Source organism: Carica papaya, chromosome 1 (assembly GCF_054855325.1).
Source record: "Carica papaya isolate Zhongbai chromosome 1, ASM5485532v1, whole genome shotgun sequence".
Classification (NCBI taxonomy): Eukaryota; Viridiplantae; Streptophyta; class Magnoliopsida; order Brassicales; family Caricaceae; genus Carica; species Carica papaya.
Window position 1 is genome coordinate 10631582 of NC_142309.1, and position 25586 is coordinate 10657167.

General features: G+C 35.2%; 2 protein-coding genes across 13 annotated transcripts; both read right to left on the reverse strand.

Annotated features, from left to right (window-relative positions):
• Window positions 1-2476: 2476 nt before the first annotated feature.
• TIC20-II (chloroplast import component Tic20-II) lies at window positions 2477-3383 on the reverse strand. The gene has a single exon (XM_022035205.2). The coding sequence runs from the start codon at window positions 3185-3187 to the stop codon at window positions 2570-2572; it is 618 nt and encodes a 205-aa protein (XP_021890897.1). The 5' UTR covers window positions 3188-3383; the 3' UTR covers window positions 2477-2569.
• Window positions 3384-11045: 7662 nt separating this feature from the next.
• PTAC4 (plastid transcriptionally active 4) lies at window positions 11046-25266 on the reverse strand. Of its 12 annotated transcripts, none has more exons than XR_015818793.1 (14): window positions 24958-25266; window positions 22460-22590; window positions 22215-22325; window positions 21987-22051; window positions 21820-21901; window positions 19636-19710; window positions 19417-19487; window positions 19229-19311; window positions 14707-14771; window positions 13575-13649; window positions 12867-12985; window positions 11858-11902; window positions 11533-11607; window positions 11046-11283 (listed from the first exon to the last, which is right to left on the reverse strand). XR_015818793.1 is itself a non-coding variant. In XM_088219144.1 (13 exons), exons 1-11 carry the CDS (start codon window positions 25079-25081, stop codon window positions 12869-12871), a joined length of 999 nt encoding a protein of 332 aa, XP_088075270.1. In that variant the 5' UTR covers window positions 25082-25265; the 3' UTR covers window positions 11046-11283; window positions 11858-11902; window positions 12867-12868. The 12 variants fall into 12 exon arrangements, 5 of the variants coding, with proteins under 5 accessions (XP_088075270.1, XP_088075267.1, XP_088075265.1 ...); XR_015818778.1 differs by having other exon boundaries at window positions 12845-12985; XR_015818773.1 differs by having other exon boundaries at window positions 11533-11647; window positions 12845-12985.
• Window positions 25267-25586: the final 320 nt, after the last annotated feature.

Below are 25586 nucleotides of genomic sequence, written 5' to 3' on the forward strand. Positions count from 1 at the left end.
TCACTAAATACAATATTGAACGTTTGCCTACCAGACACGACTCCCTTATGGTAGATGACTTTAATATAATCAAATGAGCATAAGAAGAGCTCATCTTATAGAACTTACTAATCCTAATCTCACTTACGTGCTCTTATCAACGATAACACAGATAAATCTAACATACGCGTTTGATATTTGTTTATCCAACACTTGGTGTCACTGCCAAGATTTGGATAAAATAATTATTTATCTTATTTTCATTATCGTAGTAAAGTGAACAACTAGTTTTCTTAGATGCATATCAAACTCATGCTCATCTATAAGGAAATTGATAAACATAAGATAATTCACTTCTTCTGTGAAGTCATAACCACAATGACACAAACACCCAATTGAGCAATCACAATTTCAGCTTGAATTTGTTGCCCTAAACTGGTAGGTAGGGTGTCATGGCAGCTCCCATGGTCACCAAGGTTTCCTGCAGGCAATTTGTTTACAGTGGAATCTTGAATGGGCCTCATGGTTGCAGGGTGTTTGCCTTGTTGGTAGCTATAATACTCACAGGAATAAAAGCACCTTCCTTCTTGAGATATGGTGATTGGATTAGCTTATATTTCATCGTTTTTTATCCTCTTATTCTCTTTTCCAATCCTATTTAAGATGAAAGAAAATTTCAGAGATGACAGCCACAAAGTCAATAGTGAAGGATGAATAAGGACAACTTATCAGCTCTGTCAAGTTTAGGTAGTAGAAATCTTACTGTCTTTGTTCAGCATAATACTTGAAGGGGCTCGATTGTTGGAGCACATGACAGTTGAAGTAATTCATACTCATTTAAGTGGCTCATTGTTATCGACCTTTTTCTAATAACAACTAGTATGGAGGCACGTCGCCTTTTAAGGGCCTTGATAATTTTTGGGATTGGAGCTTGCTAGGCCTGAAGCAATTTCCTCGAGGCTGTGGTGGTCAAATTTCCTAGAGATTAACTTGGGCTGAAAATATGGCAGGCATTTGTGTGGTAACCTCCATTGGGAATTGACAGTACACACGCTGCAGTTAGTTCAGTTTCTATTATATTTTCACCTAACTCCTGAACTTTAATATTAGTTTGGATATGTAAAAATAAAAGATAACTTCTATTCAAATTTCACATATATCTCCTTCTTGGAGACAGAAATTCAACTCCCTAAAAAATTTGAAACAAAGAAGAAATATTCTTCACCAGAAGCAACAACTACACCAACAAAATATATAAGTGCCTCCAATATGTAATGTGGCTACTTCAATCTAGAACGTGGGAGGGGTATCAGAAGTCAGTTTCCAAGTCCACGATAGAGGGGCTATATTGTTATGACTTCTAGGTGCAAATGACAAAATGATTTAAGTAAATCTGATACCAATGACTTCAATGACAGTGCTGCTAGCATTGGCAGAGAAGATCAGTTACAACTTTGATTTTGATTCAACAATGATATACTTAAAAGCAGAGGTCTTGATCGGTGATATGAGAAAAAAAGGATTGCAAGGCTTTCACCTATCAAAGCTGTGAGTTTCTGTCCTTATAATCATCATAAGCAAAATATCTCCAAAATATCTCTAGTGTTCTTTGCAGCCAATTACTCTTAAACTCCCAACTTTTCACAGAAACATCAAAATTTATCTTATCTACACGTGAGAGATTTGAGCAGTAGCAGCTGTTAAGGAGAGAAAGGGTAACTAACCAATTAGAACTCTTAAACATAGTACTTGTCTTGAGAAGAAGGATCTGAATGGTATGATCTTTGCCAAAAACTCCATTTATATCCCACCAAATAAGCTAGGTTATGATCAAAGCTTTCGCGTCCTTTTGGGAAATTTTTGGAAAATCGTGTAAGTGAAACTCAGATTCTTAGCACAGCTAACATCAATGTAAAGAGGAAAAAAGCAGTATACATACTGACTGGCAATAACCGCTGTCACTCAACATATGCTCAATTATTTTGTTGGGCATTTTGGCAGCGAGTGCAGTAAACATATACCAGGGAAATGTTTAAGGCAACACGGGAACTGACTTGAAGGATTTGTTGTTGATTTGATACACCAAATGAGACTAGCATTACCTGCAGTATTTACAGTCTAGCTTCTTCCTTTGAATCAATTTATTCCATGTATATAGGACCTAATTGTTTAATCCCCATCTCAAGTAAATCTCCATACCAGCCCACCATGAGGCATTCTAATACTCTAGAGATTTATTTAAGGTCTTGTCCTGTCTCATGTAGATATTTCTTCATCATACCAAAATTTAGAAACCACAATTTCAGGATCCTAACGGACAGAGTAGCAACTGGTAAAAAAGTCAAAAGATTTAAATACCCCATTTCCAAAAGAAATATCATTTCAACTTTCCTCCAAACGTTTATTCTTCATTTTAATATACAAGCTCTACTTGGATTGGAATTCAAAACCCTCTAATTTGATAGCATCTAAACTTAGAAAAGAAAAAAAAATCAAATGCAGAAATTGAATAAAGTTACTAAGCAAATTAACCCAGATAACAGACAAAATTCATATTCATATTTCAAAAAAATAAAGGAGAAAACACCACCTACACTTGCCTACCAGCAGCATCGGCGACGAACGGCAAATACGGGGTTCTACCAAGTATGCAACTAACAACCCCGTAAACAAAACAAATACAACTAAACAAAAACACCACATTATGACCCCATATCATCAAGCTGTATCCTAACCCTCCCCGACCCGGACTCAATATCCGAGTCAACAACAAAGGTACCACCAAGAGCACATCCAAAGTCACCGCCTGCATTGAATTGAATCTCACATAGTGACTGAAACTAGGGTTCCTTACCACGCCCAAATACAAAGCGAAGAACGCCACGAAGCTCGCGTAGGGGACCGATTTGTACAGGCTCAAGAGAGGGAGCAGCGGATCGAAGATGACTCCAAGCTTCGGGTATTGCATAAAGAGGTAACGACCATACTGTAAAGAATTGAAGAATGGGAGAGTGTAAGCGGCCGCCGAGATTAACCGCTCCGTCGCCGGCGTGGGGTTGTATGACATGCGAGTCACAGTGGGTTTTTGTAACTGCTGGATCCTGACCGTTGATTTCAGGAGAGAGGGTGACGGTAAGATCAGATTGGAGATGGGTTTTGCTCTTAGGGGCTTCATGGTTGGGTGCAGAGAGAGACAGAGAGCAGCCATTTTCGACCGAGACTTCGACAGGAGAAAGGAGTGTTTTGTGTAGGATTTTGTGAACTTCGTACAGAGAAGGAAGTCCAGGCTACTGGCAATGACACGGACTGTAATACGGCACCGTTTTAATTGAGATTACTTGTAAATATAGGGTCACAGATGCAATTACGTATAAGTGCAGTAATTAACTGAAAGTTAGACACAGGTTTTAGGTAATAGATGATTTTTCTCCAAATTCTCAATCTAGATTTTTCTTTCTTCTCTCTACATGGATTTCCTGCACTCTGAATTCAGATTCTATTAGCTTATTACAAAATTTAATATGGTATCAGAGCTACAGTTGAAGGTTATTTGGATTTTGTTGCTCAAAGCTTGAGCATTTTGTTGAGTTCTTCTCAGTTTGATCTTTATCCAGAATCTCGACGATTCTATCAGCAGTCATGGATGCTTCGACAGTTTCAGATGCTTCAAAGATGGATGAGGTTCATGCAAATCCGTTCTACCTTCGTCTGAACAAAAACCCATCACTCATGCTTACTTCATTGGTGCCGACAAAGAGGGATTATAATATAACTGGTACTCAGGTTACGGTTAATTCTCAATGCAGTGTGTCTGAGGAATTGCCTGTTTCTTTCACCAGAGATCAATATCATAAAATTTTGGCTCTATTTCAGCCTCCAACATCTGTAAACAATTCAGATACCTTACCTCAAATTAATACACTCCCTTCTAACCTTCAAGTCACAAAATTACGAGGTATTACTGTTTCTTTACCTTTTTATATTGCAAAAGATGAGTGGATTATAGATTCAGGAGCTACAGACCATATGGTTGGTTCAATTAATATGTTTACTTTGTGTAGTCAGTAGATAATCTGTTCATAAAATTGCCAAATTCACAGACAATCCCAGTTACTCATGTAGGAGATGTTCATATAACACCTGCTCTTGTTCTTCACAATGCCTTATATGCTCCTAATTTTGCACTCGATCTAATATCCATTAGTTGCCTACTAAAAAACTCTTGTTATTCCGTAACCTTTCAGAATAGTTGTTGTGTAATCCATGATATTCATAGCCAGAAGAGGATTGATATAACTAGAGAAAAGCAGGGGTTTTATTATCTTGAAGCTGTAAGGAAGAAAGATATAAAGTCTGTAAATTCTGGTGTTAAATCTTCCCTGGTAAACTCTGGTGTTGAATCTGGTTGTTCCCTTGTAAATTCAAATTCTTCTGGTTGTACTCAAGTTGTGGATAAACAAAATCTTTGGCACTTTCGTCTTGGCCATTCTTCTATGCCAGACTACAAGTTCTTCATCAAACACATAAATCAATTATACCTAGCTCTTCTTTTGTTTGTGACATTTGTCATCTTGCCAAACAAAGATGACCTTCTTTGCCTATTAGCCATTCAGTGAGTAATCATTGCTTTGATATTATACATGTGGACATTTGGGTTCCTATGAGTATTCCCTGTCTATACGGACAGAATTATTTCTTTACTATTATTGATGACAAGAGTTGGTACACTTGGTTGTATCCGATGCAAAATAAAGGAGAAGCAAAAAAAATCGTAATTGATTTTTTTGCATATGTTGATACCCAATTCAGTGCAAAAGTTAAGTGTGTCCATTCTGATAATGGACTGGAATTCAAAATGCCAGAATTCAATGCAAAGAAAGGTGTAGTTCATCAATGTTCCTGTCCATACACACCTCAACAAAATGGTGTGGTGGAGAGGAAACATCAGCACATTCTCAACGTGGCACGATCTTTAAAAATTTAAGCCAATCTTCCACTGAAGTTTTGGGTGGACTGTGTAATTCATGTAGCATACTTAATCAACCTGTTACCTTCTCCGGTCATCAACAAGAAGACTCCCTTTGAAATTCTGTTCAAAACTGTTTCTCAATATCAGGATTTAAAAGTGTTTGGGTACTTATGTTATGTATCCAATCTTTCTCCAACCAGTACTAAATTCGATTGTAAAGCTGTTAAGTGTCTATTCCTTGGATAGCCTTCTCATATTTAAGGGTATAGAGTCTATGATATCCAGTCTCACTAAGTTTTTGTATCCTGAGAAGTCCAATTCATTGAACATATATTTCCCTTTTCTTCTTTGTCCACTACTCCTTCAGCTACAGATTCAAACAATCTTGTACTTCCTTGTGTTGATGATTTAATAACAGATTGCAGTATACAACAGACTTTACAGCATCAAGGTAATATAGATCTCAACTACTCTACTAGATCAACTAATTTTGGTAATTCTCCTTCCTCATCATTTACATATGATAATTCTTTAACTCATACATCTTCTTCTTTGATTGAAAATAGTTCACCAGAAAATTATAATGACTCAACCACAAAATCAGGTAGCTTACTTATTTCACATTCACCACCACTCAGAAGATCTAATCGATCCACAAAGCAACCATCTCATTTACAGGATTGCTACTTATATGGTCTGAAGTCTAGTTCTATATCCATTCCACATTGCCTTTCAAATGTCCTTACTTATGATAATCTTTCCAACACACAAGCCTTTTGTTCTTTCCCTATCCACGCCCAAATACAAAGCGAAGAACGCCACGAAGCTCGCGTAGGGGACCGATTTGTACAGGCTCAAGAGAGGGAGCAGCGGATCGAAGATGACTCCAAGCTTCGGGTATTGCATAAAGAGGTAACGACCATACTGTAAAGAATTGAAGAATGGGAGAGTGTAAGCGGCCGCCGAGATTAACCGCTCCGTCGCCGGCGTGGGGTTGTATGACATGCGAGTCACAGTGGGTTTTTGTAACTGCTGGATCCTGACCGTTGATTTCAGGAGAGAGGGTGACGGTAAGATCAGATTGGAGATGGGTTTTGCTCTTAGGGGCTTCATGGTTGGGTGCAGAGAGAGACAGAGAGCAGCCATTTTCGACCGAGACTTCGACAGGAGAAAGGAGTGTTTTGTGTAGGATTTTGTGAACTTCGTACAGAGAAGGAAGTCCAGGCTACTGGCAATGACACGGACTGTAATACGGCACCGTTTTAATTGAGATTACTTGTAAATATAGGGTCACAGATGCAATTACGTATAAGTGCAGTAATTAACTGAAAGTTAGACACAGGTTTTAGGTAATAGATGATTTTTCTCCAAATTCTCAATCTAGATTTTTCTTTCTTCTCTCTACATGGATTTCCTGCACTCTGAATTCAGATTCTATTAGCTTATTACAAAATTTAATATGGTATCAGAGCTACAGTTGAAGGTTATTTGGATTTTGTTGCTCAAAGCTTGAGCATTTTGTTGAGTTCTTCTCAGTTTGATCCTTATCCAGAATCTCGACGATTCTATCAGCAGTCATGGATGCTTCGACAGTTTCAGATGCTTCAAAGATGGATGAGGTTCATGCAAATCCGTTCTACCTTCGTCTGAACAAAAACCCATCACTCATGCTTACTTCATTGGTGCCGACAAAGAGGGATTATAATATAACTGGTACTCAGGTTACGGTTAATTCTCAATGCAGTGTGTCTGAGGAATTGCCTGTTTCTTTCACCAGAGATCAATATCATAAAATTTTGGCTCTATTTCAGCCTCCAACATCTGTAAACAATTCAGATACCTTACCTCAAATTAATACACTCCCTTCTAACCTTCAAGTCACAAAATTACGAGGTATTACTGTTTCTTTACCTTTTTATATTGCAAAAGATGAGTGGATTATAGATTCAGGAGCTACAGACCATATGGTTGGTTCAATTAATATGTTTACTTTGTGTAGTCAGTAGATAATCTGTTCATAAAATTGCCAAATTCACAGACAATCCCAGTTACTCATGTAGGAGATGTTCATATAACACCTGCTCTTGTTCTTCACAATGCCTTATATGCTCCTAATTTTGCACTCGATCTAATATCCATTAGTTGCCTACTAAAAAACTCTTGTTATTCCGTAACCTTTCAGAATAGTTGTTGTGTAATCCATGATATTCATAGCCAGAAGAGGATTGATATAACTAGAGAAAAGCAGGGGTTTTATTATCTTGAAGCTGTAAGGAAGAAAGATATAAAGTCTGTAAATTCTGGTGTTAAATCTTCCCTGGTAAACTCTGGTGTTGAATCTGGTTGTTCCCTTGTAAATTCAAATTCTTCTGGTTGTACTCAAGTTGTGGATAAACAAAATCTTTGGCACTTTCGTCTTGGCCATTCTTCTATGCCAGACTACAAGTTCTTCATCAAACACATAAATCAATTATACCTAGCTCTTCTTTTGTTTGTGACATTTGTCATCTTGCCAAACAAAGATGACCTTCTTTGCCTATTAGCCATTCAGTGAGTAATCATTGCTTTGATATTATACATGTGGACATTTGGGTTCCTATGAGTATTCCCTGTCTATACGGACAGAATTATTTCTTTACTATTATTGATGACAAGAGTTGGTACACTTGGTTGTATCCGATGCAAAATAAAGGAGAAGCAAAAAAAATCGTAATTGATTTTTTTGCATATGTTGATACCCAATTCAGTGCAAAAGTTAAGTGTGTCCATTCTGATAATGGACTGGAATTCAAAATGCCAGAATTCTATGCAAAGAAAGGTGTAGTTCATCAATGTTCCTGTCCATACACACCTCAACAAAATGGTGTGGTGGAGAGGAAACATCAGCACATTCTCAACGTGGCACGTTCTTTAAAAATTTAAGCCAATCTTCCACTGAAGTTTTGGGTGGACTGTGTAATTCATGTAGCATACTTAATCAACCTGTTACCTTCTCCGGTCATCAACAAGAAGACTCCCTTTGAAATTCTGTTCAAAACTGTTTCTCAATATCAGGATTTAAAAGTGTTTGGGTACTTATGTTATGTATCCAATCTTTCTCCAACCAGTACTAAATTCGATTGTAAAGCTGTTAAGTGTCTATTCCTTGGATAGCCTTCTCATATTTAAGGGTATAGAGTCTATGATATCCAGTCTCACTAAGTTTTTGTATCCTGAGAAGTCCAATTCATTGAACATATATTTCCCTTTTCTTCTTTGTCCACTACTCCTTCAGCTACAGATTCAAACAATCTTGTACTTCCTTGTGTTGATGATTTAATAACAGATTGCAGTATACAACAGACTTTACAGCATCAAGGTAATATAGATCTCAACTACTCTACTAGATCAACTAATTTTGGTAATTCTCCTTCCTCATCATTTACATATGATAATTCTTTAACTCATACATCTTCTTCTTTGATTGAAAATAGTTCACCAGAAAATTATAATGACTCAACCACAAAATCAGGTAGCTTACTTATTTCACATTCACCACCACTCAGAAGATCTAATCGATCCACAAAGCAACCATCTCATTTACAGGATTGCTACTTATATGGTCTGAAGTCTAGTTCTATATCCATTCCACATTGCCTTTCAAATGTCCTTACTTATGATAATCTTTCCAACACACAAGCCTTTTGTTCTTTCCCTATCCCAAGAAACTGAACCAACCACTTATACTCAAGCTATTAAGATACCTTGCTGGAAAGAGGCAATGGCCACTGAGATTCAAGCATTGGAAGCAAACCAAACCTGGGATCTTGTTCCCTTACCTCCTGATAAGCGGCCCATTGGTTGTAAATGGGTCTACAAGATCAAAAGACATGCATATGGTTCTATTGAAAGATATAAAGCCAGATTGGCTGTAAAGGGATACACCCAGCAACCTGGAATTGATTTTCTTGATACTTTCTCACCTGTTGCAAAGCTGACCACCATCCGGACCTTGTTGGCAGTGGCTGCTGCAAAAGGCTGGCATCTTCATCAGTTGGATATCAATAATGCCTTTTTACATGGCAATTTAAAGGAGGAAGTATATATGAGTCTTCCCCCGGGAGTTCATGGCTCTCAACCCAATCAAGTTTGTAGATTAAAAAAGAGTTTGTATGGTCTTAAACAAGCTAGTCAAGCTAGTCGACAATGGAATTTCAAGCTGACTGAAGCCTTGAAAACTTATGGTTTTGTGCAAGCTCATTCAGATTCCTCACTGTTTTTTAAGCATACGGGTTCTTCTTTTATTATGTAGATGATGTGCTTCTTGCCAGTGATAATTTGGATCAGATTCAATCAGTTAAAATTTTTCTGCATGGTACTTTTAAAATAAAAAATCTTGGTGAAGTGAAATATTTCTTGGGTCTAGAGATCTTGCGTTCTTCTGCATGCATTAATGTTTGTCAACACAAGTATTTTTTGGATTTACTTCGTGATACTGGATTTTTAGGCTGTAAACCAACTTCTACACCCATGGTTCCTTCTACGAAGTTGACGAAACAGGATGGTCCTCATCTTCAGGATGCTTTCTTATACAGGCAGCTCATTGGTAAGCTACTTTATCTTACCAATACTCGACCTGACATTTGTTATTCTGTTCAACAGCTTTCTCAATTTCTAGATGCTCCTACTCAAACACATTTGCAAGCTGCACATCAGATTTTGAGGTATCTTCTTAAAGGTATTCTGGGTCAAGGCATTTTTTATGCGGCTAAGAACTCTTTGCACCTTAAAACTTTCAGTGACTCTGACTAAGCAACTTGTAGTGATTCTCGCAAATCCCTTACTGAACTCTGTGTATTTCTTGATGATTTACTCATTTCTTGGAAGACCAAGAAGCAACAAACAGTTTTTCGATCTTCATCTGAAGCTAAGTATAGATCCTTAGCTATGGTAACCTGTGAGTTGCAGTGGTTGTTTTATTGCTTAATGATTTGCAGATCTCTTCTCCACCTGCGCATTATATTATGATAATCTTTGAGCTATCAAAATTGCCAAAAATTCTGTGTTCTACGAGCGCACCAAACACATTGAAATCGATTGTCATGTTATTCGACAAAAAATTGTCGAAGGTCTTCTGCATTTGCTGCCAGTTAGTTCTTCCTATCAACTTGCAGACTGTTTCACTAAGCCACTTGCTGATACTCAATTTCAACAATCCGCTGTCAAGCTGGGTATACAAAATTTATATACTCCAACTTGAGGGAAGTTATTAGAGTTAATTGAGATTATTTATAAATATAGAGTTACAAATTTAATTATGTATAATTGTAGGGTCTAGTTTGTTATTAGCTGAAAGTTAGACACAGGTTTTACTACATGTATAAATACCATCTGACTGCAGTTAATAATAGATGATTTTTCCCCAAATTCCCAATCTAGATTTTTCTTTCTTCTCTCTGCATCGATTGCCTGCACTCTGAATTTTTTTCTTCTTGAATCAGATTTTATCAGCTTACTACAAAATCTAATACTCGGGAAACTTAAAATTAGCTCCAATGAAGTTTTTATTTTTTACATTTCTTTAAAACTTAATTTTTATACATGTACAGAATATAAGTTAAAAAAATATTTTTAGATTCTTTATAACTACATGAAAATATTAAAAGTAAATCTTACACAAAGTATTATCTTATGTTACAACCACGTTATTAATTTCAATAACATAATTTTCAAATGGTGATGAAGCATCCAAAAACATATTTATGTTAATAGATAAAATTAATTAAAGGATTAATGTAGAGAAAAATAAGAAGTCAAAGACTCGCTATGTTTACTAATAACTCTCGTACCCAAAGTTTTCATGCATGAATTTCACTTTCTACTTTTTGCTACTGCAAAAGATTGAAACTAAAACTTGTTATAACAATGAAACTTATATAAGCTCAAGATCTGAATAATAATAATAACAATAATAATAAAAATAATAATCAAGAAGGAAGTTACAAAATTTTCTTTATGGATTGGATGACAGAACTTATTAATAACAACAGGTTGAACTAAAATAATATCAACAAATAGCAACAACTCTATATACTTAAAAATCGAGATGGATGGAGGATTGAGAAAACTAAAAAATTACATGATTGTAAAATATATGTAAAAAATTAAGAGTGGAGAAAGATCAATAAAATTTGAAAATGGAAGAAATACGGACATGTTCACAAGGAGCAACGTAGTTTAAATATATAAAGCCTATTTGAGAGAAGATCCCAACAATGATAGCCTTTATATTCTATCGCATAACGAAATAAAAACCAAAATTGAGGTTGAGGTTCCGTTTTAATACTCTCATGAGGCTGAAACAAGAGAAAACAAGCAAATACAAAGACTTTGAGTTAAGAGCAAAGTTGCTGAACTGAAAAGATATTATCAAGAATTGGAAGACTGCAAGTGATACTACAGAGAGGCATTCAGGACAAATAGAGCCCAATATGAGTCTAGAAACGTAGATGCCTACGATCAACATGACCAATTTATTAGGATATACTAGGGCATGAATGTTGTATGAGATTGCCTTACTATATAAAAAAAATGAAGAATATTACCTCAGTACTCTATTGCTGGAGGTAATTCAATTGTATGTTTCATAGAATGAATACAAGTGAAGCGAGAACAATTGTCTGTGAATATAACAAAATATTGAGGTTCACTCCCGTGAAGCTGGTTGTTTTGCAAGTTGACAGTGCAAACAATCAAAAGACTTAAATTTAACTACTCATAAGAGGCCACAAGAATCTGAAGAACAAAATTTACCGAGTGATGCATGAGTTAGTTATGTATAGATGTCATTTCATAAAGAGGATGCATGATTGTTGCTCCAAATCCATAGGTGTCATGATGAAATGCAAGACCTCAAATAACTGTCCAAACCTTGTGCCCTATCCCAATAATCTGTCCTCTCTGCAAATTTTGTACCTGTCAACAATTGGCAGAGAAAATTGGGGTAAAAATCTAAGATCACATAAATTGACCAATGAAAATAAGGCTCCAGGCTAAACAAAGAAAAGAATACAAGGTAATTTGATTTTTGGAGAAGAGTCAAATTGCTAAACGAATTACTTTTGAATGAAAAAGCACTTCTGAGAGGAAAACTTGCTCTAGACGAGACTCAAGTAGAAGATTTATTCTCCTTGGATTCTTGAGATGAAGTTCTGCTTGCATAGATCTGATTGCAATAAACTGAGAACTTTTTTTTTTCCTCTATTGCAATACTGAAACAGATCTGATATACAGGCAGGTTAATGAAGTTTCATATAAGTTGATAAACGGCATCGCATGACTAGTTGGACAAGCAAATTTCATGAGAAGTTTTTATTTTTTTCTATTATTCTTTTATTACTGTCGTTGTGGCTGATTCTCAAGAATTTTTGTTGTTTCATTGAAATATTTTGATTAATACTCTAATGGGAAAAAAGGCAAAATCTTAACTTTGGCCTCATTTGAATTATTTTCATTCAATAATTACAAGAAGATCAGGTGCAAGCAACTCAAAAGCAAAAAAGAATATATATATATTTTCTAGTTATGCACAACAAAAGTAACTAAGAAAACTAGAACTGAAACAATAAAATGAATCAAAGAAACTGTCAAAGTAACAACAAAATCAATGAAACGATCACTCTATAAGATTAGGATATAAAGAGAAAGATTATCAAAGGCAAGCCACCCTTCATTATCATACTAAATCCAAATATGTACATTTTTCTGCTGCTTCATGTGAACATTTGTAAAGAAGCAACTAGCAATTTCATTTTCATTTGGAAACTTTTATTCTCATATAAAATTCTGTACTAAATGCAGATTACTATACATATATACTTGTTAACAAAAAAGAAAAGCTCGTTGAAAGAAGATTACAAATTAAAGGCTGCAAACCGACCCCTAGAACTCCTTTGCTCGTCTCCGCAGCTCATTCAACTCCTTCTCAATCTCTAAGTCTTGAAAAGGAAAAGAAGTGTTATTAGCAACAGCAGTTCCCCTAGGAGGAAGCTCTCCCTTCTGCTTCACCAGAAAAGAAAAAGGAGTAGAACCGTTAGACTTGTTAAGAAAATAAATTTGAAACTGCAAATCTTTTTATCAGGCCTGCTTGAAAAGTAGCAGAAGCCTAGATTATACAAGCTCTACCTATTAAACTTAAAATTGCATTTTAACACCTATACATGCATATTAATGTAAAGAAAGTTTTCTGCACAAAAGAAATCTCTAGTTACTATGTGAGGAAGCATGCAGCTAGATACATCAGTAAATGGGTGGCACTCCTTCAGTGCCCTTTCTGTAAAAGTTCTCTTTTCTTCTCAAATAAATAAATAATAATAATAATAAAATTTGGGCCGGATCAAGCTGGAAAGCTAAATGACCAAAGCGGCATGGAATTCAAGTAGACCTAATGTTTTAGGAGCCAATAAACTTTACATTTCTACTCAAAATTTAGAATTCTATGACTTTAAAATCCATGCTCAAATTTTAACATCTAATCTAGAGGCTGTTGTTCAGCGTGATGGTTGTTTAAACCTCAAGAATGGAAGTCAGTTCCGAGTTACATGAGTCATACTCAAATATGTTGTTGACGACCAAGAGACAAATATACCTTTGAGCTCCCAGACAGCTCTTTCTTCAAGCTTGCAAGATCATCATCTACGGAGGAGCTTTCAAGCAGTTGAAACTGTAATAGTGCAAGAAAAGTAAACATCAGGTTCAGGGGTTTTCAAGATAAGAAGAAATTCAAATTGCGAGCACTGAAGGTCAAATTGACCTATGCCTTATTTCACACACATACAGATATTTTTCTAATTAGGCTCCCCTAATTTCAAAAATAATGAGAAAACTATGCTATTAGGTGGTGGCCAACGCTGTTTCATTAAGACACAAGTTATATTGCAACTGAAATACATCTCTGCAAGCTCATTGAAGTACATAATTTCAGGAATGTGTCAAACTGTTAAGAGCATTAATGCCACAAAAACAAGGGAAGGATATTCATTTTTGCACTTGGACAGGAAAAAGAAACTGTTAAGACAGCACAAATTCTGATGAAGAGGACTTATGAAGCGAACTTGAACAACAAATTTATTTAAGGAGCTTGCAATCCACAAAATCAATAGCAATTATGTTAAAATATAAGGAATAGATTAAATTATTTCTTATCAACTTGGGTTTTTTGGATAATTAATATAATCAAAATAGGAAATCTTAAGTTTATCTAGGAATCCTACAAATTAGGAAAACAAACTAATATACTGAAATAACCAATTGTAGAGAATAACTAAATAAGATCCTAACTAAATAGGAAAAATTAAATATGTTCCATATAGATACTAGTTCCTAAATAACCTAAATTCATTAATAATACATAAAAAATACAATTATATTAGTATATCTTATTATAGAAATACGTAAAATTTAAGATGCTCCTGTTCTGCGTGACTGTAATCTGATGAATAGAAAAAGATGAATTGAACTCCTGAAACCATCTCTCTAAAAGAATTAATGAAGAAGAAACTATATGCGATGTCCACCTTCAAGAATCACTTTTGCCTCTCCGCAAAGTATTTCAGAATGTAAGTTGTAGAGCAATGATTGCCCTTCTTCTTGGTTCCACAGGGTAAATTATAAGCATTCTTTTAACTAATCAAAATCTGCAACTGCTAATTATGGATAGAAAAGATTTACAAGAAAAAATATTGAAACAAAAAAAATAAAAAGGAAAACATGGATGCTACCTTTCCCTCAAGTTCATCAGTTGTTAACTGATTAAGTGCCTGCACCTCAGACTCCATGGTCATCACTGTGTGACATTGAGATCTTAGCTACAGTAACAAGAATATACATTTTAAGGAGAATTACAGTCTACTGCTTATGGTTTCTTTTCCTTTTCATTCCAATATTAGTGGTCCTTTGTGCTAACTTAGTATATGCAGTGTAATAATTAGTCATATTACAAAATAATATTAGTTTTTTAGAATACACTTGCACATAAAAATACTTAGTAAAGACATGCTCGTAAAGTCCAAGACCAAACAAATTAAAATTAGTGAAAAAAAACTTTTAAGTATTATGAGAAAAGAACCTACAAAGTTAAATGTAAGATGACAAAAACAAACCACAGATACTGAATTGGCACACAGATAAAAAGAAAAACATAAGTATTAAATGTGAAGAAAGTAAAACCTACTTCACCCTATATTTTAACAGGACAAAGAAACCTAACAAAATTCAAAAGGAAAACATAACGAAATCCAAAGAAAAACAGGCATACTTAGATATTTTCATATTGTAATTTGTGGAAAATTTTGCAAGAGATTAAGTAGTCAGCATTTTTCACTTTTTTAGTCGTTAATGTTAAGTTTTTTGCATAATTTTATACAGATTCAGATAAAATTTTAAGTTATAATGAATTATATTTTAATTTATATATCTTATGTACATTGCATTTGTTTGTCTACTGATAAATAATCTAATATATAGTAAAAAAAAAAAGTATATATGGTGTTTTTGAAAAATAGTTAAGGACATTTAGCTATTTTATATCAATTTTATAGATTTTATTAATTTTGGGGCATAGAGTATAATTTTAAAATACAGAAGTATATGTTAAAGAGAAGGTAAATTAAATTAAAGGGTTTAAGAATAAATTACACTATTTGTAATTGATTATGGTTTCCTTTTTCGTCTTACAAAACCTATATATATACACACACCTATAATATTCAATAGAAACTACACATAAAATCATTCTTAATATAATATCAGAGTTATAGAAAAAATATCCTGATTTTCTCACAAATCCTAAACTAGCTTTATTGCCAGAATGAATGATCCCCTGTAATATTCTAGGATATTTTTGAATTCATCTGCACAACCTCGAGAAAAATGATCCCCTGTTCTCTCTCTTCTATGAACACCATTTTAAAATTACCTCCAACCACCCATGACCACTCCCACTTGATGTTGCAAGCTTCCAAATCATCCCACCAAAAACACCTCTCTCTCCCTTCACCTCTGTTGTTAACCCCAGTGAACACCCATCTAGCATCACTACTAAGGTATATGAAAAAACACAAGACAGTACACTCCCCAAGCAAGGTCTTCACACACTCAAACATATCCTTTTTCCAAAGTATGAGGAATGCCCTCAGAAGTGCCACAGGCCGGTAAGCCCCTCCACCCCACCTCCTTAGATCTTCAAAAGCTATGAACAATCTCCTTTGATAATGGCATACCTTCCTATGGTGACATCCCAACTATCCTGCTTACTCCTGTGGATGTCTTTGATCACATTATGTCACAAAGAATCCGGTCCCTTCAGAAAGCGCCAAAGTCATTTAACCAGTAGAGATATGTTTTCAAATCTAAGATTTCCAATACCCAACCTCCTGACCTCTTAGATTTACAACACACTTCCCAACTAACTAAATGATACTCATAATTCTCCCAACTTCCGATAAAAGGAACCGTTTTATGAAAATCCCAATCCTCTCCACTACCCCATCAGGAATCCTAAACTGGGATCAATAATAAAGTGGGATGCTGGAGACACACCTGGATCAAAGCGACCCTACCTCCTAAAGTGAAGAGACCTTCCTTTCAACTCTCTAGACGCTTAGGTATCTTGTTCTGTACCCTTTCCCAAAAGGATCTACAACGTGGGTTACCACTAGGAGGACCTTGAGGTAGACAACAGGCAATTCCAACTTACAATAACCTATCGCTCTCAAAAACTCGTCCAGCATGCCTCTTCTAGATTTTCCTAGGCCATCCACTCTTATTCAGATTTATCTTTAATCTTGAAATAATTTCAAAAACCTAAACAAGGATTAGGACCCGAAAGATGGAATGATTGTCTTTTTGTAAGAAAAAGAACATATAATCGACAATTTAAAAGTGTGAAACTTCTATATACTCCTTTTTTTTTAAATAAAAAAGTTCTATATAATCCTTATCAACCTTCAAACCCTTCACACAACCTCCCCTCTTTACCTGTGATAACATCCTAGTCAAACATCAACAATAAGAAAAGGAGAAAGTGAGTGTCCTTGTCTCAAACCACTGGAGGCCTTAACCCATCCCTGTGGTTTCCCATTAACTATCACTACAAAACAGAAAGAGGACAAGTAAACTTGGATCCACCTCCCCCATCTATGCCCAAGCTCTTTTCTCTCCATAATCCAATTCAAGAACCTCCAATTCACATGATCATATGTGATCTCTAAATCAAATGTAAGCACCAATCCTTTACCTTTAGATCTCCTGGTGTAATCCACTACCTCGTTCATTATGGATGCATCTAGGATTTGTTTGTACCCTATAAAGACACTCTAATTAATGGACATCACAAGATCCAGCAACTTACTGAGTCTTATTCTGCAATGATCTTATAGACACTCGTTACCAAACTGATTACTCCATTATCAAACACCTCCCTAAATTCTATGGTAAAGCCATCAGGGTCTGGTGCCTTGTCACTACCCAAATCCCGCATAGTCCGCCTTATCTCATCCTCCTTGAATGGTCTCTCCGTTATCCCGGCTTCAATAATAAGGATAAGTTCCCACTCCATGCCATCAATAAAAAGCCTATAATTTTCTTCCATAAGCAACCCCTGGGAAAAGTTAGTAATCTCCCTCCCAATCCCTTCTCCTCTTCTCTCATATATCCATTGTCAATTCAAGTCTATGACAGGGAGGACAATCTAAAATAGCTACTCTCCAAAAATGGTACTTCTATTGTCAAATCTTTTTACAACCACTTGGTGGACAATCTTAATCAGAAAGAGATTAGCTTCCATTCTAACATAATATGAAAATCGGGTGCAACTCCAAGAATTTCATTTTTTGCTTGGGAAGCTACAAAAGGCCGCATTCTTACCCTTAACAACCTAATGAAAAGAGGTTTCATGATCGTCGATAGATGTTTCCTATGTAAAAACAATTTTGAAACCTGTAATCACTTACTTATAGGCTGTTTAGTTTCACAGCACTTATGGAACACCATTATTAGTCTTATGGGGGCTGTCTTGGGTCATGAACAACAACATTCATGCTGAACTCCTAGCATGGGAAAGCTTCAGCAGCAAGAGAAAAATGTTAAGATTAATTCCACTCACCATAATATGGGTCCTTTGGAAAGAAAGTAACAATTGCGCTTTTGAAAGAATAGAACTTAATATTAATAAACTCATTGATTGTTAGTTTCAATATTTTGGTTCCATTAGTTTGGATTATAACATCAATTGTCTTGATGATCTTGGTTTTATTGTTGATAATTTAATCAACTTGTAAATATATTGTAAATGGATTGTGCCCCCTTGGCACTCTAACATCAATACATCTCCTCACTTTTATTTATTTTTTAAAAAAATTGTCAAGTTCTAGCTCCTTAATAGCACTTCCTCCTATGACCATTAACTGCTCTATGGAAAAGGCAAGTATTAGCACCCCATCCTTCACTCATTTAACTTTAGTCTTTTGTCTTCGACTTCTTTCCTCATCAATCAACACGATTTTGAATTCCTTCAATCTCCTTTTTTAATGCTCAAAAATCTTGCCCTCCACTTCCAATTTATCAAGGTCTTTCTTTCCTCTAAAATCCCTAAATTCTTCAAAAATACATTGCCAAACTCCTTCTTGTTCCATTTTCTAATGTTCCCTTCCAAATTTTTTAGTTTGTGCATAAAGCTAAAGCCTCTCTAGCTTAACGTGTCTTCAGTCATCCACCTCTCTCTCGCCAAAATTTTAAAATACAACCACATATTCTCAAACCTAAAAGGGATGGGCCCCCAATTGATCCACTAGGATGTTAAAGAATATGCAAATGGTCAGAAACAAGTCACAGGAGTGTTCCTTGTCCCAAATCTTGGAAGGTATTTTCCCAATGAGTATAGATCAGAAAGCAATCCAGACACGAGGAAATGACATCTTCACTATCCACTGACTAGGTAAATTGAACATTTTTCAATTAAAAAACCACGCTCAATCATAATAGTTGTCCTCTATCATCCAAAAACTTCTATTTTTTTTTTTGTACTTAAGAAGAGCATCATAGACCAAAAATATCTGTTTTAAAGCATGAAAACGCAAATATAAACAGAATATCAAAGAGCAAGTTTGACAAGAGAGATTTTGTTGTTTACTTACTTGCACAGATTAATGTTCCATGAGTAAATCAATGCACAATTAGGAGAGAAAAGATTTGATTGGTAAAATATACATGCTTGCTACCAAAAAGAAGATCAAGGAGCCTAACCTTTTTCCTCCATTTTTTCAAAAGCAGAAAGAGCACTGCTTGTATTCACATTTCCAATCAATTCTTGAACTTTGGTTGCAGTTCTAGCAAATACCAAATGTAGCAATTAGGATTCATTACAATAGATTTACCATTCCATGAGAAGAAAAACTTGGACAACTTGTTATGAGATAGATATTAGCACAAACTTTGCAGTACGAGCACGTGCTAACAGAGTATCTTTCTTTGATTTTGCTTCCTGTATCTTGCCCTCCAAAAGCTAACCAGAATGGAAGAAATCAAATCAAACCTCAAATTAAATTGGTTGAGAAATGTTCCAAGCAAACCATCTGCAAACTAGTTTCCTTCTGATTGATTCTGTCTCTAATAATAGTTTTTCCTATCAAAAGAAAAAGACATTAACCAACCCGTGTATTGGAAACTAGATTGTCTACAACAATCTTCTGCTGGTCAAGCTGAGCTTTTAGAGCATTGGCACTATCCTGCAAACAATTGAGATTAAATAGATAAATAGAGCAGTAAAAAGATCGATTCACCTCAAATAAAATTTTTAGAAAACAGGAGCTGAAATGTTACTAGTTAACTTCAAAGAGTAAAGGAATTCTATCTCCAATGGCTACAAATTATCCTTAACAAGAAAAATTATGTTCCCAGTGAAAAAATTGGAAGAAAAAAGAAGAATCTGGATTTTCTATGCTTCAATAACATATCTTTATGACAAAAAAAAAAAAAGAAACACAAATTGATTGTTGGGACTATCCCAGTGAAGGTACTCTCCCAAAGGCCCCCCCTTGCAAGCAAGCCCTAGTTACCACAAGCTCCTAAAAACAAGAGGAATCAGGGTGAATTGGGCAGGAAAAGTGTCATTGTTTCTTTAGAGGATTCATCTAGGGGGGGCCTCCTTTGTCTTCAAAAGAAACATCTATTCACCCATATATTTTCTGTTGCCAGGACCAGACCTAAGACAGAAGAACTTGCTTCAATGGTTGCTGATGTTGAATGCAAAGATCTCAAATGAGTGTAAGGAGTGCTCATGAGAGGTTAGTAGGGATTGGCATGACCTTTTTTTTTTTTGAGATAAAAGTTAGTAATTGTATTAAAAGACACCAAGGAGGTGCCGTCTATGTACAAAAGATTTACATACCAATAAGGATATCGACAGCAGCTCCTATATCATCATAAGATAATAAGTTATGAGCCAAAAGAATAGAGCCAAAATAATGTAACCATCTATTCTTAATATTTACAAAGTTAGTAGGGATTGACATGATCTAATTCCTACAAACATTGTTCCTGTAGCATAAAAAGAGAAAAGATCTTGACCTAGGTTCTAAATAATGTAAAGAGAGTTAACAATTTGCTTGTGGTTCAGTTGATGGTTTCGAGACATAAATGATGGATTTATCTGGGCTGTTCGAAAGGAAAGCCAAGCTTCAAGGTCTAAAGGCAACCAGCATTAATGCTGAGAAAGAGACATTGATGATGCTGGAAAAAGGACATCTTTTTCTAAGCTCTTCACGCAACCCGTCAAATAGCAGCATATACAAGTGTCATAGGGATCACTATAAATATCCATAAACAGCAAGATACAATCAAATCATAATGAAAGCATAGCATCCAACAAGTAATCCTAATTTTCCACTTAGAACTTGACCATTTTCACCAGCTAGTAATAGAACTGAAATCCACCCTGACCATCCTTAAGATCAAAAGCCAATACATATGCATGCAAATCTGAGCTCAAATTCTCTCCATAAACATGGCAAAGGAACTGGGAGTTTTCTTATGTAATAAATCGAGGGATACAGATTTTGAAGTTTAATCCTTTCTCTTCCTTTTCAGAGTTTGCAAGGTTGCACATCTAAACTATCTTTCCTCAGTTTTCAACTTCAATTAGAATCCATATCAGAACTACAATTTTGAAGACTGCAAACAAATTTCCAGGAAACCAGAATTTCATGTCAAATTTTCCAAATTTACTATTATATCAATAAACCAAATGTCCATATCATGCCTTCTGTGCAGAAGATTTGGTAGTCATTTCACGCTATTAGTAACATTTAATATAAATCTGCAGTTTAAAATTTACTCGATAATTCTCTAGGGAAATTCAACAAGAACTTTGTTATGTTCCCAAGACCAATATCTTATTACTGGATGTTTCTCTATAATTTCTAGTTCCAGAATTTATTTCTCCTTATTCCGATTTTTTGAACGACCTATTTTGTGAAAATAGATTACAGCTTATCAAAGAAAGCTGCTATCTTGAACCTCATTAGAGAGAGCTCCAATATTATATTTTAAAATAATATTCTGATTTGTCGTTATTAATAACAAGTATACCCCTTTATATAAAAATTATAATTCTTATTTAGAAATCTTAATCTAATTAGAAATACTCAATTAAAATATCACAAATCCTATACTAATTAGAAATCCAATATTACTGGGAAATCAAATGCTATTTAAATCCAATACTAATTAAGATTCCATATTTATTATTTAAGAATCCAATACTAATTAGCATTCCTTATTTAATTGAATTTCAACCTCTTACTTAGGTCTTATAAATGTGTGTATAACAAACTTACAGCAAAAGACTTTCTTCGCTTAAGTGCTTCGCGAGCAAGATCCTCCTCTCCTTTCCCAAGAGCAAGTTGTGCCCTTCTATACCTATTTTAAAGCAATATATCTTTGAATAGTTACCTAGCTAACAATTTTAAGTACCAAAAGTAAAGTCTGATGCAGACACAATTACCAGTTTTCAGAAGCTTGTTGTGCAGCTTTATATTTATTTTCCAGTTGCTTTTGCGACGCCAAAACCTTCAAAGAAAGTGAATCTATCAAATATGTGGTATTTGTTAATTTATGCATACCTCTCAACCATCAATTGTTTTCGCTCTTCACCTCTTACACACTTTAACTTGAAGATTTATTGACAGAAAACTCGAAAGGAATTATTAAAAGAACATAAGGGTGCATATACCTGAGCAGTGGCTTGACGCATCTTTGTCAAATCATTATTCATTTCTAGAACACTTTGCTCTAAAATCTTCTCTGGATCTTCAAAGGAGCTCATAATTGCATTTGCATATGACTTCACTTGTTTGAAGACAAGTACAAAGTCAAGTAGACTTAATCAAATTCTTAACAACAAAAAGATAGAAGGAAAGAGAGAGTCCAACTCCAGGAATCAAAACGTAACAGCACAAAACTATTTAGAAGACTTACTTTGATAACTCTTGCAAATCGTTCAAAGAGGTTCATGCTAGAACCAAGAGCACCCCCACCATGACCATTGCATCTTAATGTACTTGAATATGCTAATCGTAACTCTAACTCATTAAGTTTTGGTGCTCCAGCTGCCAGAAAACATGCTTATTATAAGAAATAACAAAGAATCGCGAGGTACAAGAGAGAAACGGTTCAGGTCATTAAAGTATTTAGTTTAGTATACTTTCATCTCATGAATTTAACCAATTAAACTAGGCACTCTGTGATCAATTGTTGTAGAAGAAGAGCCTATACTTACAAACTGATATAGAACAGTGGCTCCTTATGAATACCAATTGATATAGCACAACAAAAACTGGCAGAAGTGAAAAGAAAAGCTTCATTGGAGATCGTGGACCTCAAATTTTTAAAAAAATTTGACTTCCTTGTTTGAGATAAAAAGACGGAATGTATTAACAAGGAACCAAGAGGGTGCCACCCATGTACAGAAGTTTATAAGGAAGTTCAGATACCCATAAGATCTCCAAGGCCCTCTTTAGAAATAAGAGGGTGAACCTTGAACAGAAGACAGGACCAAATCTAACTTTACCAAAAGGAAAGTTACATTCTCAACAGTTCTTCTATTTCTCTCCTTCCAAATGACCAATATAGTAGCCAAGAGATGAGCAAAATAAGTTTTCTCCTCCTTTTATCACCATGGATGCCCCGATACACCCAAATCTCATCCACCACCAAGCACTGCAATTCCTAACTGAATCCCAGAAACTCAAGAGCAGTACATAAAAGGTAAATAGAGAATGGATACCAAAGGAGAAGAAGATCAGGTGTTTCAGCAGGCCTTTTACATATTTACCAGGTTATCAATACTAATAATAATCCCTCTCACCGCCTCCAAGGGAAAAGTGAAATTCTTGAGGATGCATTCAGTTTCCAAATTTACTTCAAAGGAAAAGCCACCTGAACAAAATAGGGACTTGCAAGGTGCACGTAGACTGATGGCACACAAAAGACACCACTAGAAAGTTATTTATTTGGAATTTTAAATAAAAGTTTTCCTATATAGGGACCTCTTACACTCCAAAAGAACGAAACTAAATCCCAAATGAGACAGCAAACTAAACAAAAATGCCTAAAGCTTCATAAAATACTCCAAATAATAATATAACATACTAGATATTTTATTCTTAATTTTTTTAAAGAAAAGAATAAAAACTAAAAAATTACATGATAACATTCTATAATATTAGATGCATCCCATTTTTTAAAATGTAAAGAAGATTTAATAGGTTTCATTGCCCAGATGAGAGCATTAGAGAAAGAGGAAGAAGATGAAGACTGAATGTAAGACACTCCTATCAGCAGACGAGAGAGATCTCATCATCCACAGAACAAAAGAAACAGAAAAGTGCAAAATCTAGCAATAACTTCAGACGAGGACAGCATGACAAAATAGTCCCAGGGACACAACAACCAAATAATAGTTAAAATGATGGAGAAGGGAATAAATCGTAACAGCTCCCAGAGACATCCGTTCATGCAACTATGATGCAAAATGCACAAAGCTCCTGTGGAATTGAAATTGAGTTGGATGATAAGATGTTCAGTGAGCTAAACAATCTTGTCCTAAAGATAAACGTCCTTCACGAATTTGCAATGTATCAGAGGGTTATTTGAAAGAGAAGAGTGACCATTATGTCCTTGTAACAAGCTAAATACTCTTTCGAAGACCCCGGAGGAGTATGTAGTGGCTGACATTGGTGAAGGATTCTTTATGAAATTTGTTAATCCCGAAAAAAATATGATGACCTTTTCTAAAGGACCTCGCATGATATACGGAAACTATTTACAGGTAATGAATTGAAAACCAGATTTTCAGAGTTAAAGCTTGATTTCCTGCTCTTTCCCCTGAGGACAAGGAAGCTTAAGGAGAATTGTATATGGGAAGCATAATAGTAATTCTACAATTGCAAAGAGTGTCAAAAATTTCTAAGTAATGAATCATAATTTGGAGGAGAAGTTAAGATATGGTTACTAACTAACCCAATAACCCTGAAATGTTTGTTGCCATGAAGAGCCTAGATTAGCCTCTTGCATTTTCATTCTGAAAACTCAATGAAAGTCTAGCAAATTCATCTTTATTCCCTTTCTGAATTTCTCTCCGGAAATATTTTCTTGGCATCATCATCTCTTTATAATCAAATGAACAGTAGGGTGATTGAGTATCAACATAAATGCTGATAATCAATTGCTATCAACATAAAAGAACCTAGCAGAGCGGGAAAAGAATAAAAACTGCTACTATAAAACCTTTTCTACTATATAAAATTCAAGAACACGATTTCTCGGCGAGTAAACAAACTGGATAATCGGATTCACCCTCTTCTATAATAGGGAGAAGCCAAGCAAGTGTATAAACCGAGAATCAAAATAAAGAACTGGAAAATGAAAGAACAAAAAAAAAAAGACAAAAACAAATATACGACAAAACAACATACCTGGATTTCCGAAAAATGATGATTTAAGAGGTAGTAACCTAAGGATAGGCGGTGGAGTAGTTGCAGAAGAAGGGTTTGGTGAAGGGAGGCGAAAGCCTGTCACTGGTGGAGTTCTCATGGCCATTGTATCACGACACTAACTTTTGCAGAAGATGGATACAACTAGAGAATTCTGGAGAAAAAAACAGTTAGCCCAGGAATCAGCCAGAAAGACGAAGGCACCGTGGTGCGGGAGTTGGGACGAAGCAGGTATGGGCGTTTAATTCCTTCATATTTTAATAAATTAAACTCCATATCCAGGTCTTGCTACATTATATAGGGAGCTCTTTTTTGTTTTCTTAATTTCCCATTATGCCCCCAACTGCCACCTTAGTTACATATACATATATACATATGTAGACGTAATTCTATAACTCAGTTTTAAGTAGTCATGATTTCTTCCTCTCCTCGTATGGTGCTCTCTCCCCCTTCTGGATTCACCCGTCTTCTACTAAGCTTAAGTAAATCATCTCTTAAACTCTCAATGTTCTTCTCATAAAACAACCCATTCTTAATAGTATTAAGAGATTGTCAAACATATCTAATCCAATAGATGAACTAAACTTTTCTGAATCTCCATTTTGGCTGAA

Coding starts and splice junctions, on each gene's coding strand:
- PTAC4 (XM_088219144.1), bottom strand. CDS start 25,081: ATGGCCATGAGAACTCCACCAGTGACAGGCTTTCGCCTCCCTTCACCA. Junction 21,902..21,986: donor CAACAAGCTTCTGAAAACTG/GTAATTGTGTCT, acceptor GCTTTAAAATAG/GTATAGAAGGGCACAACTTG. Junction 14,772..19,228: donor TGAAAAAATGGAGGAAAAAG/GTTAGGCTCCTT, acceptor AATGTCACACAG/TGATGACCATGGAGTCTGAG.
- TIC20-II (XM_022035205.2), bottom strand. CDS start 3,187: ATGGCTGCTCTCTGTCTCTCTCTGCACCCAACCATGAAGCCCCTAAGA.